Source organism: Pan paniscus, chromosome 8, assembly GCF_029289425.2.
Source record: "Pan paniscus chromosome 8, NHGRI_mPanPan1-v2.0_pri, whole genome shotgun sequence".
Classification (NCBI taxonomy): domain Eukaryota; kingdom Metazoa; phylum Chordata; class Mammalia; order Primates; family Hominidae; genus Pan; species Pan paniscus.
This window is the reverse complement of record NC_073257.2, coordinates 99,228,520-99,248,478: the sequence shown is the minus strand read 5'-3', so window position 1 is coordinate 99,248,478 and position 19,959 is coordinate 99,228,520. Positions and strand designations below refer to the sequence as shown.

The following is a 19,959-nucleotide window of genomic DNA, read 5'->3' as shown; positions in this document are numbered from 1 at the left end:
AACCAGGGTGGGTGCCGGGTCCTGTCCATGCTGGGATCTGAGATTCTAAGAGGTGGGTTAGGGGTAAGGGGGGCAGAAGTTGGCCCATGGGGTGAGGGCAGTTCAGCAGAGATTGGGAGGACAGGACAAGCTGGGAAAGAGCAGAGCATCCTCCCCAGCCTCGGTCCCTCTCCTGATGCAGTCCTCATCTCACTCATAGACTCTGGAAGTCTCCCTTTGGCGAACACCTAGCCCCCAACTCCCAGGGCACTTCCCAGACAGCCAATGCCACATCCCAGGCAGCCCCTGCTCTGCCCTTGGGGTCTGTGCCTGGCAGAAGGGCGGCTGACCCTCGGCCCCTCTTGGCCTGGGCCCCAGCTCCTCCGGGCCCTGGAACCAGCAGAAACACCCACCCTGCGCCTGATGGACTGGACATGCTTGTTCCCATTGGTGATGGTGTGTTGGGAGGGAACTGTTTTAGAAACCAATGTAAATCTGTGTCTACATCAATTCCACATGAGTTCAGTCATCACATGGGAAGGGAATCATAGCTGTGGGGGGCTCCATGCAGGACCTTGAGGGCCCCGAGGCCAGTCCCTGTGGCCACAGCAAGGAGCATCTGCTTTAGCTAGTTGGACAAGACTCCTGCCCAGAAACAGGCAGAAGGACTTCCCCTGCTCCCCACCCATCATCGTATCCCAAACACACCTGTGTGGATGGTCACCTCAACGTCTCCCCTCAGCCCAGTGCCCGCGCTCTTCCTGATGAGGGTTAAGCAGGAGCAGCCTCCTCTCCCCATGTCCATGTTGCAGGCGGGTGCCTTCTCAGCTCCCACCGAGCAGAACAAGAGCCAGCCAGCTCTCTCCAATCCCAGGATTTTCCAGGGATGCTGATAACGATGGGGGGCCCCAAGAAGCCTCCCTAAAGCAGGCAGGGCCTTGTGAGTGGGTGGTGGGAGGGATCAGGGCTTCCTCAGCATCTGTCAGTCCCTGGAGCATCTGAAGGGGCTCCCTACGTCAGGAGGAAAGAGTGGGGCCGGCCCCTGTGGGTTCCCAGAGCCTGGCATCTGCCAGTTCCTCTGCCCTCCCTCACAGACACCCTCCACGGAGCAGCACAGCACCGAGGACAGAGGCAGCAGCCCCAAGAGCATTTTCCAAGACAACTACATTTATTCACACTTACACACGAGGCCCCCAACGCACTGCTTCCCACCCCCACTCCCCAACCCCTTCCCCCCAGACCCTCCCTTCCTGCCCTCCCCATTCAGCCACCCTCTCCCTCCCCTCCCTCCCCTACCCTCCAAAGCTAAGGCCCAGCAAGATCAGCACTGGGGGAGAAGAAGCTTTTGACCGCTTTGGGGCATCGGATTCCAGAGCCCCATCCTTGAGGATTGGCCCCAGAGAGCCTGCTCAGAAGCCCCTACTGGCTACAATGCTGCTTCTTCTCCTTCCTGGAGACCAAGGGGTCACCCTTTCTCTTTTGAGACTGTGAGGGGCCACCCAGCCCCCAAGTCAGGGATTGCTCCCCAGAGACCCTGAGCCCAGGCCCTGGGTGGGGTGTCTTCTCAGCAGGGGACAGGCTTCCAAAGAGAGGTCGCTTCTTGGCCTTGTTGTCAGGAGAAGGTGCTAGGTTGAGGCCTCTTCTCTCAGCAGATGGGGACTGATGAGTTCCCTGGGGTCCCCACTTTTCTGGGCTGAGAAGGCCCGAGGCAGGGACAGGGCTCTGGGGTAGCCACCAGGGCAGAAGCTTGTGCTGGGAACCCAAGAGGAAGGCCAGGCTGGGGAGTTCCTCCTCCTCACTTGACCCCTGAGCCAGCCCATGTGACTCCCTGACAGGAGACCCTCCAGGGAGATCCAAGGCATCCTTGGTACCCACGCCAGGGCAGGTGGGTCTGTAGTCCTGGGGAGGAGAGGTTGGCCGGGCAGCCCTCAGCCCAGGGGAATCCTGACATCCCAAAAGCACCACAGAGTCTTTGGACCTGGCCATGCCAGTGTGTGCTCTGCCTCGTCCCTGAGAGTCCCGGGCAGTCGTCTGGGGTGGGCAGGTTTCCATGCCAACCCCTTGTTGGGGGTCAGGGACATCTCTCTCTGCTCCTTGGCCAGCTGCAAACTTAGAAGAACTTGAGTCCAACCGGGCTGTGCCATGACTAGGGGCTGCCCTCGCATGCTGTTTCTCCTTCAAGGGTAGGAGGCGCTTCTCCGCTAGCTGCGGGAGGAAAGGGGGCACTTACTGGCACTGCCCCAGGTGTGAACAGGGCCCGGGGTGGTGGAGACCAGGGCACTTAGGCGGCAGGTAGGGAAGCCTGAGGCAGCTGGGCTTTATGTCAAAGAGAGAGGGTGTGGCTCTGCCGGGCCTCCCGTTGGGCCTCACCACAGCTTGCATGCTGACTCCCCTCCCTGGCTCCTGTCCATCCTACTCCCTCTGAACCTGCATCTTCCCACTCCAGAGTGGCTCCCCAAGAAGCCGAGCATCCCCAGCGGGGGGGATTAGACAATCAGGTGGGCCTTGTGTGCCAGGTCCCTCCTGCCCCTGGGGTACCTGGGCAAGGGTGAGTCCTTCCTCCTGCTCCAGGTCCTGGCTTAGGGCCAAGAAATCCATCAGTGGATCTGGGGAAAGCAATTCTTCCAGGAATCGGGGATGAATGACGGCCTCCACCTGGAAACAGAAGGAAGAAGGCGTGAGCTTCCTGGGCAGGGAGTAACCTGGAGCCAAGGACACCTGGAGGAGATGCAGAAAGCAGCGAGCGCCCCGTCCCCACCCTCCTGGGGCTGTCTCATATCATGGTGACCACCAGCTACAGACACAGACCACAGACCTGGTAGCTACGCACACACAGACAGAGACACACAAACCACACACACACACACAAACAGACCCACATATGACACAGGAAAAGACACAGACACAGGTAACGTACACACTCCACACTCACACCCACACAGACACACAAAGACACACAGTAACAAACCACAGACACAAACACACAGCAACACACAGACACACACAATCACGTACACAGACACTCAAATCCATGGAAATACACACACTGCTGAGTAGCTAAGGAACAGAGCTTAATTCCAAGGACCTGGGAGTGCCACCCCCTGGAATCCAGCAGACCCCAGCACTCCAGGCCAGCCCACCTTGGTGACGAAGTCTTTCTGGGAACACAGCTTGTCAATGTAGCTCAGGAGGCCCGGGTCTGGGGGCGTCCAGTCCTCTTCCTGTGGCTGCTTCACTTCGCCCTCTTCCCGTTGTTTCTCGGGCTCCCCCGTGGCCCCGAGGGAAGGCCCCAGCAGCTCCTCCATGATGTCCACATACTCCTGCACCACTTCTGGGGGGATCTCCTCAGGGACCTTGGTCTCTGCTGGTCTCTGGGGCCGGGGTGGTGGCCGGCGGGCCTTGGTCACTGGCCTCTGGGGCCCGGGTGGTGGCAGGCAGGCAGTCGGGGCCTTGGGGCCGGCCTTGCTGGGAAGGTACACTGAGGCAGAGAGGGAGGAGGATGGGCGTGGTGAGGGCCGCTCCTCCTGCTTGCACCACACAGGGGAGGGCAGGGCTTGGGGATGTGAAGTGGGTCCCAGCTGGGTCAGGACCACCTGAACCACAGCGCCCCCGGAGGAGGCAGGAGGGGCACATCTGAGACAGCATCGCTTGGGAGGAAGTTTGGAGCCACCAATATGCCGTGTACTCTCCCCGCTCATCCCTGCTTCCTGGGCAGAGCATATGTGGAGTTTTGGACAGGCGAGGGGAGAGAGTAGCTAGGAAACTTGACCAGGTCAGTACCGAACATATGCTCCTGGAAACTGTCCTGTTGGAGGGAGCAAATCCCCCTCTCGAAGGGAAGCATGGGGTGTGGGGACAGTGGCCTCCCTTGGCCCCTTTGGCCTTTGCCATGGCTCCTGTGGGAATGTGGGAAGCCATACCTGGCTGCTTGACCACCTCAGGGGCCGGGGGTCCTCGAGGTTCAAGCCTCGGTGTGGCTGGAGGAGGCAGGCACTGGGGCCCCTTCATCCATTGCGATTTCTGAATCTGCATCTCCTCCTCAGCCTCAAACTCCAGGAACCTGGTGGTGAAGGAGGCCCAGGCTGTGCTGAGAGGGTCCAGGCCCCCTCCCCCCAGGACCAGGCAGCGGCCAAGGGCAGGGATAGGAGGGAGTGCCTCGCGTGGGCTGTCCAGGCCCTCACTGTGTCCCATCCCCCAGTCCCAGGAGAAAGCTGCTCCCAGAGTTCTGGGCTCACCCTCCCTCACCCGGCCCCTGCAGAGCCCATGGCATCAACGGGGCTTCCTGACTCAACTCAGGGCCACGAGGTCCAGGAGGGTCTCGGGGGACCCCTCCTCCAGGTTTCAGCTGGCCAGGGGTGGGATTTATGGCAGAAGGCATCAGGGATGATGCCCAGATGCAGGAGTCCTGAGGCTAGGACTGTGGGCCCCTGAAAGATAACCCAGGGGCACGAGGCCTGGGAGACCCCTGGTCAGGAGGAAGCAAAAGCTGAGCTCAGAGGACAGGGCCCCTTTCCCCTGAGGCTGCTGTCTATCTGTCTGCCTTCATGGAGGGGACTGCCCAGGAGCAAAGGCAGTCAGGCCAGAGATGGGTCCCATGGTGTCCCAGGTGCAGATCTCCCCAACCCAACTCCCTGGCCAGGCTGGGATGGGAGAAAACCGACTTCTGGCCACTGCTGTGAGGAGCCTGCACCCTACTCTTGTCCATAGTCACTAGCGCCCCTTCTCCCCATCCCCACAGCTGGAGGTGACCCACTTTGGGCTGTGATGCTGGCTGCTCCTGCCATGACCTCCAGTGTCAAGGCAGGGATGGCCCCAGGCCAGGCAGGGGGTGCTTCCCAATAGGCCAGGACAGAGACCCCAGAACACTCTAGGTGGCAGGAGCAGCTTCCTGAGGGAGCCAGGGGCCCACAGTGTCCTGGGTTTCTCCACACCCTCCTCATACTCCACGTTGAGAAGCCACCACGACCACCGGGCCTCTGTCATTCACTCTCACCCTGCCACGCGGGCCCTGCTCCCAGGACCCCAGACTCACTTTTCCGCGATCTCGTAGAAGATCATCCGGTCAAAGTTGCTCGTGTGCTGCCATTCCCGCATGGCCCGCCACAGTCCCTCCTCCAGGGTCATGGTGGGCTTCCGCCGGGCCAGGGATCGGAGAACTGGGCTGTAAACCAGTGCAGTCAGTCTCAGTCTATAAGCCCACCCTTCATCCCAAGCCCACCTGCTCCCAACACCTGGCCCCTGTCCTCCCTACACCTGTCCTGCCATCTGTCCCTGTCCTATTCTCCCCCATGTGGGCTCCTCAGGCCCCAGGACACACCCCCAAGATCAAACATCAACACAAGCTACCAAGTGGCCTCTCCGACTGCCCCTCGAGTCCTCAGTGTTGAGAAGTGGACTCAGTACTATGGGTGGAACATGTGTGTCTACAACATTCCTGTGCTGAAGCCCTCAGCACCAGTGTGTCAGTATTTGGAGGCAATCAGGGTTAAATCAGGTCATGAGCGTGGGTCCCAGTCATGGAATCCAAGCCCTGATAAGGGCAGAAGGAGACGCCAGGGCTCTTGCTCTCAGCCACGAGGAGACATAGCCAGAGACAGCTCTCTCCAGCCAGGAAGAGGGCCCTGACCAGACACCCCATCTGCTGTCACCTTGATCTGGGACTTCTGGCCTCTGGAACTGGGAGGCATGAATGTGTCTTGATAAAGCACCCAGTCTACGGCATTCGTTATGGCAGAGCCTGAGCTGACTGAGACAGCGTGCACACAGAATGACCTGGGGGTGAGGGTTAAAGTGCAGGTTCCAGGGCCCCAAGACTGAGCATTTAACCGGCTTCCTGGGGACTCTGGAGCAAGGCAGCCCCTGGGGACGTAGCCTCAGGGCCCTGGAGCATGAGGAGCAGGAGCACACGTCCAGAACCAAAGCAGAGCGGTGTCCATGCCACTGCAAGCAGCAGGTCCAGATCCCACATTCCCGCAGGAGCCATGGCAAAGGCCTGTGACCCTGGGGCAGCTCCACCCCAAGAATCAGGGTCCCCAGTGCACCGGGACTCCGCTCCAAGGAGGAATGCAACCAATTCCAGGGTGCGGGAACAGCGAGATTTTGGGGGATGAAAATGGGGCCACCTTCCACCTACACCCCAGGCAGGGGACTTCCCTAGGGGAACGGCCAGTGTGTTGCACGGTGGATGTGCTCAGGCTCCCGTTTGCTCATCAGCGGGAAACACAGGGTCACAGAGGCACCGCAGGGTGGAGAGAGGCAGGGACTGGGAATGAAACCACAAACTCTCCCAGATGCTGACGTTGCTGCCTCACAGTCACCACAGTCCATGGCCCTGGGCTGCTGGACTCATGGTGCACTCAGAGCTATCACTGGAGCCCGTGGCTTTGGGGAGTGCTCTCCTAGATGGCCTAGTCTTGATAATGATAGTAATGGGGACAGTAATCATAACTGCTGTCATGTAATGTGTCATAGCATGTGCCAGGCACTGTGCTATGCATGTCATATGTGAGCTCAAGTTATCTCTTCACCATCCTCTGAATGAAGCGTCATTGTCCCTTTTTCTAGGAGGGATTGAGGGTGAAGATGCAAATACCTGCCCGGCATCGGCCCCAGTGCAGGGCCCAAGACCATCCCCCTGTGCAGGCTCCACCACTGCTGTGCTAACTGGACCTCAGCGGAACTGCGGGCATGTGCCAGGTTCCTGCTGGGCCCTGCAGCTCCTCCCCCCGGCCCCATGTGTGGTGCTCCTGGCCATCAATACTGGGTTAAAGGGGAGGCACTGGGGTGTGTACTCAAAGACCTAAACCCAAACCGTAGCTCACGTCACACCAGGAACCCTCTCTGACCTGGGTCTTCTGTAAACATTGTTGTGAAAATTATTGAAAGTAAGGATTGGCTGGACTCACGGGACAGTGACGGGCAGTTGAGATGAGGCCCCTGACAGTCTGTCCTGAGCCGCAGCCAGATTAATATTGTTGAAAATGTACCTTCCCATAGTGCAGCCCATCACCCTCACAACCGCCCTGCAAGCTCCCCTGAACAGCGTGACCTCCCGTCCATCCAGCAGCCTCTTTACGTGTGAGCTGCAGGACCAGCTCCAATGCCCTGAGGACACTCACATGAGGAAGCACGAAAGCGCTTCGGTGTCAGGACTCTGGGGAAGGTGCCTCCGGGCCAGGGGCTTGTAGTGCTGCCAGAGTCGGAAGTTCTCATAGACACTCCTGGGGTTACAGGAGTCATCTGGCGGGGCCTTGGCCTGGGAGGAAGCCAGGCTGCCCTCTCCATGAGCCCCTTGTGGCCATGGCCCAGCATTTCCTTGGGACACAATGGGGGGCAACTGGGCAGCCGGTGGTGGTGGTGGTGGAAGAGGAAGGCCCTGGGACCAGCCTCCCTCACAGGCCTGGGTGCCCCCAACCACCTGGGCAGCCATAACAGGCACCACAGGAGCAGCTGCCAGGAGTAGGGGAGGTGGACACACAACACCTCCGCAGAGGGCGCCTGGAGCCTGCCAGACGAGGGGGGCCTGAGTTAGGACCAAGGTCTGCGCCTGAGCGGCCTTCACAGGCTCCACCTCTGTCCTCATCTGGACAAAGACGTTGGAAGCCCCGGCCCCACTCGGGCCGCAGCCATCCTGTTCTGTCACCAGAGGTGTGCTGGGGAAGGTAGACAGCACCAGAGGGCCGCCTGGAGGAACCCCTGCAGTCACAAGGAGCGGCCCGTGTGCTGGGCCGGGAGCGGGTGTGGTGAAGGGCAGAGCCGTGAACACAGACAGGGAGGTGCCAGGGTTCACGGTCACGCCCGGTCCCAGCACTGGGTATGCTGTGGAGACAAAGGAAAGAGGTGAATGAGCTGGGGTCTCCAGGTCCACACTAGTCACTGGGGAATCAGAGGGGAGTCCCAACAGCTAAGGGCATATGACAGGGAAACTGCAGCTTGCAAATGTCCCTGAGTGTGCATCGGATGCTCTGTTCCTCCACGGAGAGTCGCTCCGCTAGAGAGCCTGGCCCCGGTCACCAAGACTCCCTGACCCCTGTCTCCCAAGAAGTAACAGCCAAGCCTTCGCTGCCCGAGGGTCTCCCTCGGGTGTCCCTGGCAGACCCTGTCAGCCTCACAGGCATCTCCCAAGCCATGGGTCAGGGATGAGTCTCTCAGCGGCTTGGTGGTCCTCAGCGTGCTCAGCAACAGGTGAGGGGCCTACCCCAGGGCAGTGCTCGGCACTCAGAAGGCCGACAGGAAGCCAGAAGCTTCCGAATATTATGGCCCCATCTCCTCTTCAATCTTCCTTTTCCTGACGCTCTTGTAAACCCCTTTCTTTCCCAGCTCAGACATAACAAAACAAAACCACTGGATGGAAATCTTTCCCAAGCCAGCGCCCTAGGAACCCTGAAGATAATCCATAACTCGTCATGCCCAGCATGCAAGTGATTGTCCTGGCACCACCCACAGCAAGTGCTAAATAGGGGTCAGATTCGGGCCACCCTTTCCGCAGTACTCGATGGTCCCGGCTGCCACTCAGGAAGCTCTGTTCCCAGGGAGCAGGTCTGAGAGGCAGTGGTGGAGTCCCCTGAGACAGTGTCACTGCATAGCCAGCAAAAGCCACACACGATTAGAACACAGCCAGCAAATGGCGAGCAGCAGGGCTATCAGGGGAGGTGTCTAGGGATTTTCACAGCTGCTGGTCATGTTACAATAGGGAGTGGGACAAGGAGCCCATCCCTGGCCCTTCTCCTTTGAGCTCCCAATAACTGAACATAGTGACCAACCAAAAACCAGGGGTTCTTGGGCCATGGGCCGGGTGAGGCAAAGTTGTCTGGAACTCATCCCTGTTCAATAGGACCTCATGCAGTCTCTAGTCAAGGGGAATAAGGGATACAGCACATGCACCTCATCATTCAGGACACATATCCTAACTTGAATAATAATAATAAGAGAACCATCTTCCTATTCGTGCGCTACTCTCCTTCCTCTACTGAAAAGGAAACCAGCCTTTCCAGACCCTTCCACTGAGAACCAGCAAGAATCCACACCTGCCCCCCGTTCATGAGGTAGTATAAATGGAATAGGAGCAAATTCTTCATCTCCACACTAACACAAAGTGCAGAGGACAGGCCATGAGCTAGCAGACAAGAGGAAGTGGGTCTGAAGACCTGAGCTTCCACAAAAGGGCAAACAATTCAGAACAACTCAGGAAACCCAGGCCCTGTGTTGCCTGAACTTCCTCATCTGCCCCCACCCCTGTTAAATCAAAGCCAACAGCTACCTGAACTGACGCAGAAGCCATCTCTAGGGAGAGAGCTGAGGGGCTCTGGGCTGTGGCAGTTACAGTAGCCCCCAGCCTCGCCCACCCAGGGGCTGTCACTACATGCTCTGTCACAGCCAACCCACCCAACAGTTTTCTGGCTGAGACCACTTCTCCCCACTCCTCCCTAAGATCTAGAAAACTCCAGTCCAAATCTCTCTGAACACTATGGAAGGGCACCTTCCAGGTGCCTGAAGATATGGCACAGGGTTCAGGCTTGCCTATCATCCTCCCGGGGCCACCAGCACAACATGATCCCACCACTCCCTACAAACACACAATGACGTGACCTGTCTCCTTCTAGAAAGGATCAATCCATCCACTCTGTCCTTTCTCCTACACGGTGTATTCCCCCAGGCATCTTGTTCCACCTCTAAGGGGCCGTCCTCCCTAAACACAGACTCAGGGTGCCATGGCCATCCCCACGTGTGATGTCCTTGGGGACATCCAGTCTTCCCTCCCTCCTCAACATCAGCCCTATCAACTGTCCCCGGGGCAGTGTCAAATTTGAATTCCTAAGGAGTTGAGGCATGGCAGACTCAGATAATGCCCCCATCCCTACAGGCTTACCTCCATTTGAAGCCATCCCCTCAGGCTGGGCACTGACCACCGCTGTCTGGCAGTTTCCGCAATGAGAAAAGCCAAGGGTAAGACCCAGAGAGTGACCTGGCTCACCAGACGCTCCTGAGTCCAACTGACACAGGGAAGTTTGAAAGTAAACAGGTTCCTGGAACATAGGACCCCAGACATTCTGCAGAGGGGGAGGGGCAGTGGGCAGCTGTTAGGGGTGGGGGACATTCTGTGAAGGGCTTCGGCCATTAGGCAAGAACCTGAGTTTCCCTTCCAACTGGAAGGCAGCAGCAGAGACGGTGTGTGCCTCTTTAGGCAACTTTTAAATTGTCCTTCTGACTCACAGCAAAAGCTTCTACCTGATGGCCCCTTTACTTCCATTCTTTATCAACAGACCTACTTTTGTGCCAGTCAACCCATGCTCCTTCCCACTTTGGCTCTTTCCCAGTCTTGACGAATTTCAACAGCGGCCTCACTTCGTGAACAAAATTCAAAACACATTTTCAGTCTGAGAAACACAGGGGTTCTTAGGAAGGCAAGGGGACTGGGTGTTTGAAATCAGGATGGTCTCAGCTGATCCAGACTATTAGGTGGCTGTGTGCTTATCATTGTTTAGGAAGCAATCCTTGTACCCCCAGGTCATGCATGTTGCTGGAATCTCTGTCCATACCAGCAGGCCAGCCTTACGTCCCAGCCCCTTTGCTGGAAAGCCTCAATCCAGGAAAGAGTGGCTATGTGACCTACAGCACCGAGACCAGAAATCCTTTCATTTTGTTTCCCAGCATATTGTGCTGGTGTTAAATGTTTATGTTTTATCTTTTGAATGATTTTAATTTAACCAAGCAATACTTTTCACGGCTCCAAATTCAAACTGTGCACAGTGGAACAGGCAAGGACCAGCCTTCCTCCCATCTCTTTTCCCTGGCCACATTTTCTTTCCTGGAGGAAACAGGTGTTATCTGATTGTTTCTCATCTTCACTGAAACACACCCTGGCTGGCCTCTCTCAGCTCACTGTTGGCCTCATCTTCACCATACGTTCTTGCTGTTTGGAATCCAGTGTCATCGTGTGTGGTTCTCTGCATGGGAATTATTGTAGCCTGTCTTTAAAAAAGACTTCATTCTCATTTCCACACTGAGAATCACTGTCCGTTTATTAGTGTCAAAATGACAGGAAAGAGCACTCATGTTCTGTGTTGTGAACAAGGGGAGTATTAGAAGAAACTGGTCAAAGGAGATGAGGAGTGAGAACTCAGAGCACAGCAACAAAATCTTCTGAGACACACAAGTCACTCCCTGCTGGGCAGGGTAATTTTGCACGATGGGAGGGTGTTGGGGAAGGGAAGAGGCTTTCAGCCAGACCGGTGCACACTGCAAACATTCACTGAAACACACCCTGTCGGCACTTACGAAGCATTTGCCCCTTTCGAAGACATTTGGACTCAAGAAGGCAGAGTTGCAGGAAAATGTAACAGCGGCCACACTGCAGGGGCAGGGGCAGGGGCAACTGGTGGATTGCAAGTCTCAAGCCCAGGGTTCTCCCCCACTGCCCCAGTTGTGTGAGAAGGTCATTTCCTAACTCCTGTCCAATATCCCCATGATTTCTCGGTTTTGTCCCAACTCTAAACCTGAATGGTCCAGCAAGCATTTCTGTGAAATGTCTCCACAGTGGCCACTGGGAGGGGAGTGACCTCCATGCAGTGACTGGGTGCTCCCAGGCCTTTTGTCCTCTGAGACAGAACTGCCTTCTTACATGCAGCCCTCTTCCACTGTGCAACTCTACCTCCATCTTAGCTGAGAAGATCAACGGAGAGCAATTCAAGCAAAATCATGGTAAACTTACCAAAACAAAACAAACCATAAACGCTTTGGAGATCTTTCTGAGGACTTGATCTTTTACCATGCGGCAAACTTAAATGACTTTCAATCAATAACTTCATCTAAGAGGGATGTTGAAGCAAAATATCATACTCAGATACTGAAGAAGTGCAGAATTTTTGGTTGCTTCCTCCCTTGTCAAGTCAGTCAGCTGATGCTTTCTCAAGATTCTCACACGTGGCTTTGATACAGGATTTGAATGAGTCTTTTTCTGAGCCAGTGATACAAAAAATATATTGTGGAAGTGTCTTGTCTTAATTCTGCAATTGCTTCTGTACATGTTTGAAGTCCTAGACCCCAGGAGGAGAGACAGTCAAATTAGCCAAAGGTAATTTGTGAAGACTGGCCATGGGAGGTGGTGGCTAAATGTCCTCCGGCCCCTGCTGTCTGAGCATCCCCACAGAAAGTCCTGGGCTGCACTGACAGCTGAGAAAGAACATCTCAGGGCTTGGATCCCCTGTTCAGAGGACACATGCTCTTCCACCCAGTAGAGGAATGGCGGCTCCATGCTGTGTCCTGCAGAGCTCTCAGTCTCTGCACTTGAGGCCCTGGGCCTGCATCAACGTGAAGGCTCTTCAGTGTTATCACGTGGAGACAGATGATAGGAATCCTGCAAATGAGCAGAAAGGATGTGACGATTAAAGTTTCTTCTGAAGCTATTACAAACTCAAGTCAGTGAGTTGCTTCTCTACTAGTTTTTTATTGCCAACTGGAATTCTGCACTGTGTTGCAGAGTCAGGGGTGGGGAGCGTGGAATTGTTCCCTTACTATCTGCTGCTTTATCGACTGAAATTGATCAAGGCTACAACAAAAACATTTCTAGAAATCATTTGAATGTGGTAGGAAAAACTCTGGGAATGGAGTCAGAAGAAAGTATATTTTGGAGTGTGTTTTCAGGTCTAAAAATCTTTGCCAGAAATACTCTTTAATGGAACCTCCAGACTGAGTAGGAAAATAGGGCATACTATTTTTTGAAAGGCATGAGCAGGAATGAAATCAATGCCATCCAAAGGGAATGCAAGACATGCAATTCGAGGATACTTTGCTTTAGGATAAACCCTCCAAAGGTAAATCTTTCAGCAAGGGTGTTACCTAAGTGCATGGACTGCAGGTTTGTATTACCGAAAATTAGGAGTGATCGTTGCGGACGCGCTGGTTTCTCAGAGGCACAGTCATGGAGGTTCCAATGAGGGGGCGTTGTCTGGCCCCAGGAAGCGCCCAGGTGCCGCGTCCCTCCATTTCCACATCTCCAGCAGGGCCCTCCTAGGGCGGGCTCCTGGCCTGCCCCGTGCGCCGCCGCACGAGCCTTGAGGTGGGCGAGGTTCCAGCGCGAGGCCGGCCGCCGCCCTCAACCGCTTCCAGCGCCGGTTGGGGCGGTTCATGGCAGGGAAACGCGCAGCGCGAGAGCAAAGGGCGGTTACCCAACGGCCTCCGCTCTCATGGCGTCCTTCTTGGTGTTACCTAAAAATAAAGCCAAGGGTGATCAGAAGATAATCACCTCCTGGTCATGCTCCCACTGGTCACCAGTGTCCGCGGGGCGACCCCACATTGTGATCAGAGCAGGCCTGTGGCTGCGCTCAAGGCGGGAACGTTCATAGCTTTCCTAGCGGGGGCCCTGCGGGATGCCCAGGCCGCGCTCCTTTCCCTTGCTCACCTGGCCCTGAAGTGAGGGGGGAGGTGTAACAATGCAGTGGGAACCTCAAAGTGTGTCTCGGCCGTGCCTTTCACATTCCAAACAATGCAAAAGCTTGAAGAAAACCTCAGCAGTTGAAACCGTGATGCAGTTCAGCAAAGAAGTAGCTCCTGTCCTCGTAAAACAGTGAAGTTCTCACGGACGACCTCATTGAGTAAGTTGTGAAGCTTGTTGACTTGATCAGAATGATCAGCCAGCATGCATGTTCTAATACGCTGATTTGTCACTGATAGGAGCAGCTGCAAAGTGGAAGAACAGGCCTTTAGTCGTAGTTTGTTCACTTGGTAGCACAAGTTGGTTGTGGATGCAAGAGTGTGGCCAAAGTCAAGAAAAGCTTCCATGAGAATCGCTTACTTATGTGGGATTTACAAATAAAAAGTAGTGGTATATTATTTGTAAATTGTAGGCTACACATGTATCTAAAATTTACTGCACACACGTGTGTTATCTTGGGTGGTTGGGTTAGTGTGTACTTGAGAATGTCAGGAAGGTTTATTTTGGATTTTGGAGGGTGTGAGATTTGTGCGGGTGGTTTTGTGTATGTGAAAATATGTTTATATGAATTCTTAGTTTGGAATTTGATGTGTATTTAATTGGTGAGAATCTCCTAATATGTATTAACATGTGTGGATTGGTGGTGTCTGTGTGGAGACTGCAGATTAAAGAATGTCATAACTGGGCCGGGCACGGTGGCTCACACCTATAATCCCAGCACTTTGGGAGGCCGAGGCAGGTGGATCACCTGAGGTCAGGAGTTTGAGACCAGCCTGACCAACATGGTGAAACCCCGTCTCTACTAAAAATACAAAAATTAGCTGGGTGTGGTGGTGCATGCCTGTAGTCCCAGCTACTCGGGAGGCTGAGGCAGAAGAATCACTTGAACCCAAGAGGCGGAGGTTGCAATGAGCCCAGATCGTGCCACTGCACTCCAGCCTGGGCGACAGAGCGAGACTCCATTCCCCACCCCCTAAAAAAGAAGGTCATAACTGTTTTTGTGAGAGTGTGTAGGAGTGAGAGTTTATATTTGGAGAATATGAGATGTAAGATATGTATACCAGAAGAATTGGGGTTCTATATTCGTGATTTGGGTTGTGAAGATGTATTTTCCATGTGTTTTCTCAGATGAATGTTGACGATTTGTATTTGTCTAATGTTTGGCAGATTTGGAAGAATTATCTTGTGCACATGGGCAATAACAGAGAAAGTGCTTGTGTCTATTTTGTGGATGTACGCTCTGTTTGGTTTACGTATTTGGGAAATGTAGGAAGACCATTTGTATACTCAGGGCATGTTGCATGGTGATGCGTGCTTCTTTTCATGATTTTCAGGGGGTGTGTATGGCTATTTCAATGTGTGAGGGCAGATCCATGTCTACTGGGGGACTGGTAGGATGAACGTGTGCAGTTATGAGGTGGAGTTTATATGATTCTGTGTCTTGGAAGATGGAGGAGTTATTTCTGTGTGAGCATTTGGAAGTGTGATTACATATGTGCAGGTATTGTGGAACTGTATGTGTATTTGGGGATATGAGGTGGCATGTTTGCATATTTGTGGCGTGTTAGTTAATCGCGGGTATATTTAGGGCATGTAGACAACTACATGAGTATTGAGTCTGTGGGTGTGTTCAAGGGCATGGCAGTTTAGATGAAGGTTTTGTGGAGCTATGTGCTTGTGTTTTTCAGTAAGTGGTTATTAGGGTTATATATTCTGGGAATTTAGTATGTGTGTGTCTGATAGAGAGATGAGGTTCTCTTTTTATACAGGAGAGTGGGAGAGTTGAATTTATATGTATTAGAGGTATGTGATATGGTTATTGGTTAGTACTTGGCAATGTGGGAGCTGGTTCATACTAGATTGGGATAATTTGGGATTGGGAACTGTTTTTATGGGTATTTATAAATGATATGCTGGAGATATTTCTGTGCATCTTGGGTGTGTATACTGGTTTGTGTGTATATTTATCAGCAGATAGATGAATTATCTAAGTCTGTTTATAGAATACGGGATTGTTAGTATTTAAAGTGTATTTCTTTGGAGAATGCTAGGATGTTCGTACATGTGTTTGGGCATGTTTAGGGGATGAGGTGAGGAGGTTGTATTCCGGAGATGTAGCATATTGATTGGATAGTGTTTCGGGGGATTTATACACTCAGGGATTGGGGATATTTGTGTGAGTTTGTATGTGCCCATGGGTATATGAAAGTTGTGTGTGTATATTAGAGTATTATTGGTGTTTTTGTGGTTTTTTTTTTTTTTTTTGTATTGTATGGGTTTTATCTGGGAGGGTGAGGTGTGTATTCATGGGTAGTTTGTGAGTGTGTATATGAGGGGTTTTGGGTATATTAAGACTTAGTGGTCCTCTGTGTCTGTTGTGAAATGTAATACTCGCAGAATTTGGTGTTGCCACTTGTATGTGTGTTCTCAGAGTTCGTGAGGTGGACTTATATGTATTTGATAAAAATAGTTTGTGGTTCTGTGTGTATTTGAGTTTATGTGGCTTCTGTGTTTTGTATTCTGGGAGATGTGGGAGGTTCAGTGCATGTATTTGGAAACAGAGAGGCTGTGTAGGTTATGTTTGGATTCAAGAATCATGGATTCCTGTATTTTAGAGCTGTGGGATTGTATGTGATTCTTTTTCTGGGTGATGCATGACACAAGTGTTGTATACCTTGTGATTTTTTTTTTTGAGCCTATGCCTATTGGATTTTCATTATGTACTGTTAACAAATCTACTGAAAAGGATTTTCTTAAAAAGACAACAAAAGAAAAAAATAGAAATTTGATTCCACTGAGCTGTTTGCAAATCAAGGAGTCCCAGCCTTCAGTGCAAAACAAAGATACACTCTGAAAGAACAAAGAGAGGTATTATCTTTTACAGAGAAATTCATTCTCAGATTCCCGATCTGGTTCACTCTGCAAATGAGGGATACAAGCTTGTTTATTTCTGATTGGCTGATGCAAGTCACAGCCTATTTCTTAAGTCCATATGATGAAATGGTACCCCTTGATTCAGGTGACATAAACAGGAACAGACAGCTGTGAAAGTCCCAAAGTAACACAAGTACGTGGTTTTTGCAGGAAGCAGAGTAAATGTGTGAGACTTGCAGTCAGCAAATGGCTGCTTGGCTCCATTTTGAGTTTAGGCCCAGTTAGCCACTCATGATCAGCCCTTTCAGGGTTCACACTATATATGGGTATATATGGGTACTGTATACATGTTCATTGTACATGTTTGTATTTGGGCACGTATATATGTACATATATGCTTTTAGCAGTGAGGTGAGCATTTGGGGCGGGTAGAGTTTTGTCTGCAAATTTAAGTAATAATTGGGCAGGCCATCTGTGTATTTAGGGTACAGGTAGCAGTTGTGTTGCTGGTGGGCTGGTTCAGGTTCTTGACTTTGCTGCACAAAAGAAGTCTTACTTTGAGAGTGAGTCCAACGTAAAAGTAAGCAAGAGAGGTTACTGCAAAGTGAATGTACACTCTGACAGCCGATCAGAGTGGGCTGCTCAAAGGTGAGACAGCATTGACTGACACTGGGGAAACCTCCTTTATGGGAGCCTTACATGACTATTCATGAAGGGGTGGGAAGGGGTGTCACTGTTAAGCACTCTCTGGACTGTTCTCTGGACGTGCATGCGCTATTGCTGCACATGCTAGTGCCTATATCAGGTGAATCATTAACATCTTAAATCTCTACCCAAGGGTGTGTTTTTCACTGTTATAGTGAGCACTGGTCAACCCAGGGACACTAATCATGGGTTTTCGCACTTGTGCGAATTTGGGGATTTCCCCTTCTTCTTTTCCACCTCCTTACTGCAGGACCTCCTTGTGCACTGTCGGATGGTTTGTTCTCTTCATGTGTTTAGCAAGTTTGTTCTCCTTTAATGGAGGCTATGGCCACTCTATCCTATCTCAGTTGTGTGTGTCTGTTCAGGATATATGAGGAGGTTGTGTTCTGGAGGTACATCGTTTGGTTTTGTTTTTATATTTGGGGTGAGAGTTGTGGGTCCTACTCAGGGTGCAGGTAGATTGTGTACACATATTCCTATGAAAGGATGTGGCTGTGCTGGAGCTGGCTTGGGGTAGCCACTGGGCACAGCACATCTCTTCTCATCTCTGTGTTCAGTGGCGTTAGGTTGGTAGTTTAAAATTAGTCATGCTGAGATATTTACACCACATAAGCATCACAATTCTAGGCCTTCCTATTTCCCCCTGGAGAGCATTTTATTAAGAGTTAGCAACACACCACTAGGGGGGCGGGGGGCGGGGGGCGGTGTGTGTGTTCAGGATCTGTAAGCAAATGTTTGTATGAAGCAAGAATATTGGGGCTTTAATAGGTGTGTATTCTGGGGATTCTATGTGTATTGTAGTGATGCAGAATGACCAGGGAGCATGGTTGAGAATGACCCTCCCTGGTCATTCTGCATCACTGTTACTCCTAAATAGTTGGTTCATTCTTAGGGCCAAAGAATCCATATAAATGGTAGTTTCTTGCTCTTCCTCCCACAGATGGATGCAGGGGTACCTGCACCTTAGGCAGGTGGTTGCTCCTTCACTATCTGTGTGTTCCTAGCATCTGGGTCCTCAGATGGGTGGGCCTGGTAGACAGAACACTGTGCAGAGCAGAACTTTCCTAGATATTGTCCGTGTGATCAGCACAGTCAGAAAGATGTGGGGTTTCCAGGACAGGAGGTCAGATGTGCCATGTCTTCTCTCAGTCCTGATGTCCCTGCTGATTCCTCTGGGGCATGGCGAGTGACGAGGACACCCTCTAACATATGTTCCACGAGATGAAAGCCTGCAGAACCTGTGCCTGCATTACCATCTGCCTCCTGGGTGGGGATACTGTTGGGTGTCAGGCTGAGAGCTGGGCCACCAGTTCTCAACCAACCTGTCCCCATGGAAACCTGAGGCTTCGGGGCTAAGGCAGGACCTCCAGCAGGTACCCAGTGTTAAGAATATGTGTTGGTTTCTGTGTTAGGAGTTTTATCTCAGTGGAGTCTTGGTAAAAAGAGGGAATCAAAGGCACGTGACATTTTCTTCTTTCTCTGGTGAAGTGAGGAATGAATGTTGACCATTTCTTTCTGAAGTTCCGTACAGAAAATGTATACTCAGCCTGAGGAGCCAAGGTGATTCCTTAGCTGCTCTTGGAGAAGGTGTCATCTAGTCTTCACAAGGAGTCTTCAGGCACAAGGGCCTGAATCTGACTTCTCGTGGAAAGCATTGGGCAGAGCTTCACAGTCCCACCTAGAGCTGGGCTGTAATTCTAGGGACAAAGTGGAGGAGCAACAAGGAAGTGGTGGGGAGCACACCTTTAGAACCTGGGCCTGGGGAGGGCAGGCCAAGGAAGCCTGAGTTTACACGGGCTCAGGTCCTGGGGCAGAAGCCAGACACAGAGCCTGGGCAGCCAGATTCGCTTCGGCCTGGGTTGTGGGTGGGGATGAGCCTCCTCTTGTGCTCCTGTCTGGGGCACCCCTGAGCTGCAGGTGAAGGTCTTAGTTGCACCTTGGCAGGGATGTACAGCCAGGCCTGGTGCTAAGGAGTGAGGAGGGTAGAGTCAAGGAGAGGAGGCACCGATCTGTGTCCCTTCAGCAATCTGGAGCATGATGTTAGATCCTGTTAGGGCGACCTCCCACTCGCATCTCCTGGATCTTCTGTCACTGGGAGGCTCAGGACCCCAAGAGAGAATGGATTCGGTTTCCCCTGATGTGTTCATCTGGTTCTGGGTCCCCATTCTCTCAGCATGTTGGGTGCTGGCCCTGCAGGTGTGGGAGAAGCCTGGCAGGGGCGGGGGTCAGTGAAGTGACACGGGCAGAGCTGGGCAGGCTCTGTCCTGAGGGGTGCTGGGAGCTGGGTTCCGGAGAGACAGGGAAGCCCCCCTGAGAAAATGTGGCTCTGATGTTTCTGAGAACCCAGAATACAGGAGCTGCAGAAGGGGAGGCCTTGGTTCACCCCACATGTCCCACCCCATTTGGGCTCACCCCACGCATCCCACCCATCCCAGTGAGGTGGTGGTGGTCAGCCACCTGTTTGTGTTCACGTCTGGGGTCACCGTAAGCCAGGCAGGATCCAGACCTTCCACTGTGGCTCTGACCCTCACCCACCAAATCTTAGCCCTCTGTACAAGGTGTTTAAGGGGCCCCAGGGGGCCTGGGGACCCAGTGAGCAGCCCCCCAACAGGGAGGGACAGGCTTGTGCCAGGCTCTGGTAAACCAGGGCCTGCAGGAGCCGTGGGTACTTTCCTGATGCAAAGAGGAAGGAAAAGGAAGGGAGCGGAGCCCCGCCTGGGCCGCAGGGCAGTGCACTCCTCAGCCAGCTTCCTCTGGTCACGCCCGCGGGGCCGCAGCACTGTGTGAGGGGTGGGGCCCTGGCACCTAGCTTGGGCACGTGCCCTCCTAGCCGGACCTCCCACAGGCAGGGGCTCTGCTCCCGCCTGCCTCTGCCAGCCCACTAGGGCTCACTGTTCCCTAGGTGTGTTTGTCAAAGTGTCTCTGATGAACCACAACAAGTTTGTCAAGTGCAAGAAGACTTCAGCTGT

General features: G+C 53.1%; 1 protein-coding gene across 1 annotated transcript; it reads right to left on the bottom strand.

Annotated features, from left to right (window-relative positions):
* Positions 1-933: 933 nt before the first annotated feature.
* Positions 934-17,674, bottom strand: LOC117977999 (NUT family member 2D-like). Its single transcript, XM_055093107.2, has 9 exons — positions 13,379-17,674; positions 12,847-13,185; positions 9,848-12,334; positions 7,098-7,797; positions 5,012-5,140; positions 3,900-4,039; positions 3,120-3,457; positions 2,518-2,634; positions 934-2,184 (listed from the first exon to the last, which is right to left on the bottom strand). Exons 3-9 carry the CDS (start codon positions 10,011-10,013, stop codon positions 1,399-1,401), a joined length of 2,376 nt encoding a protein of 791 aa, XP_054949082.1. The 5' UTR covers positions 10,014-12,334; positions 12,847-13,185; positions 13,379-17,674; the 3' UTR covers positions 934-1,398.
* Positions 17,675-19,959: the final 2,285 nt, after the last annotated feature.

Coding starts and splice junctions, on each gene's coding strand:
- LOC117977999 (XM_055093107.2), bottom strand. CDS start 10,013: ATGTTCCAGGAACCTGTTTACTTTCAAACTTCCCTGTGTCAGTTGGAC. Junction 7,798..9,847: donor GGGGATGGCTTCAAATGGAG/GTAAGCCTGTAG, acceptor TTGTCTCCACAG/CATACCCAGTGCTGGGACCG. Junction 3,458..3,899: donor TGAGGTGGTCAAGCAGCCAG/GTATGGCTTCCC, acceptor TCTCTGCCTCAG/TGTACCTTCCCAGCAAGGCC.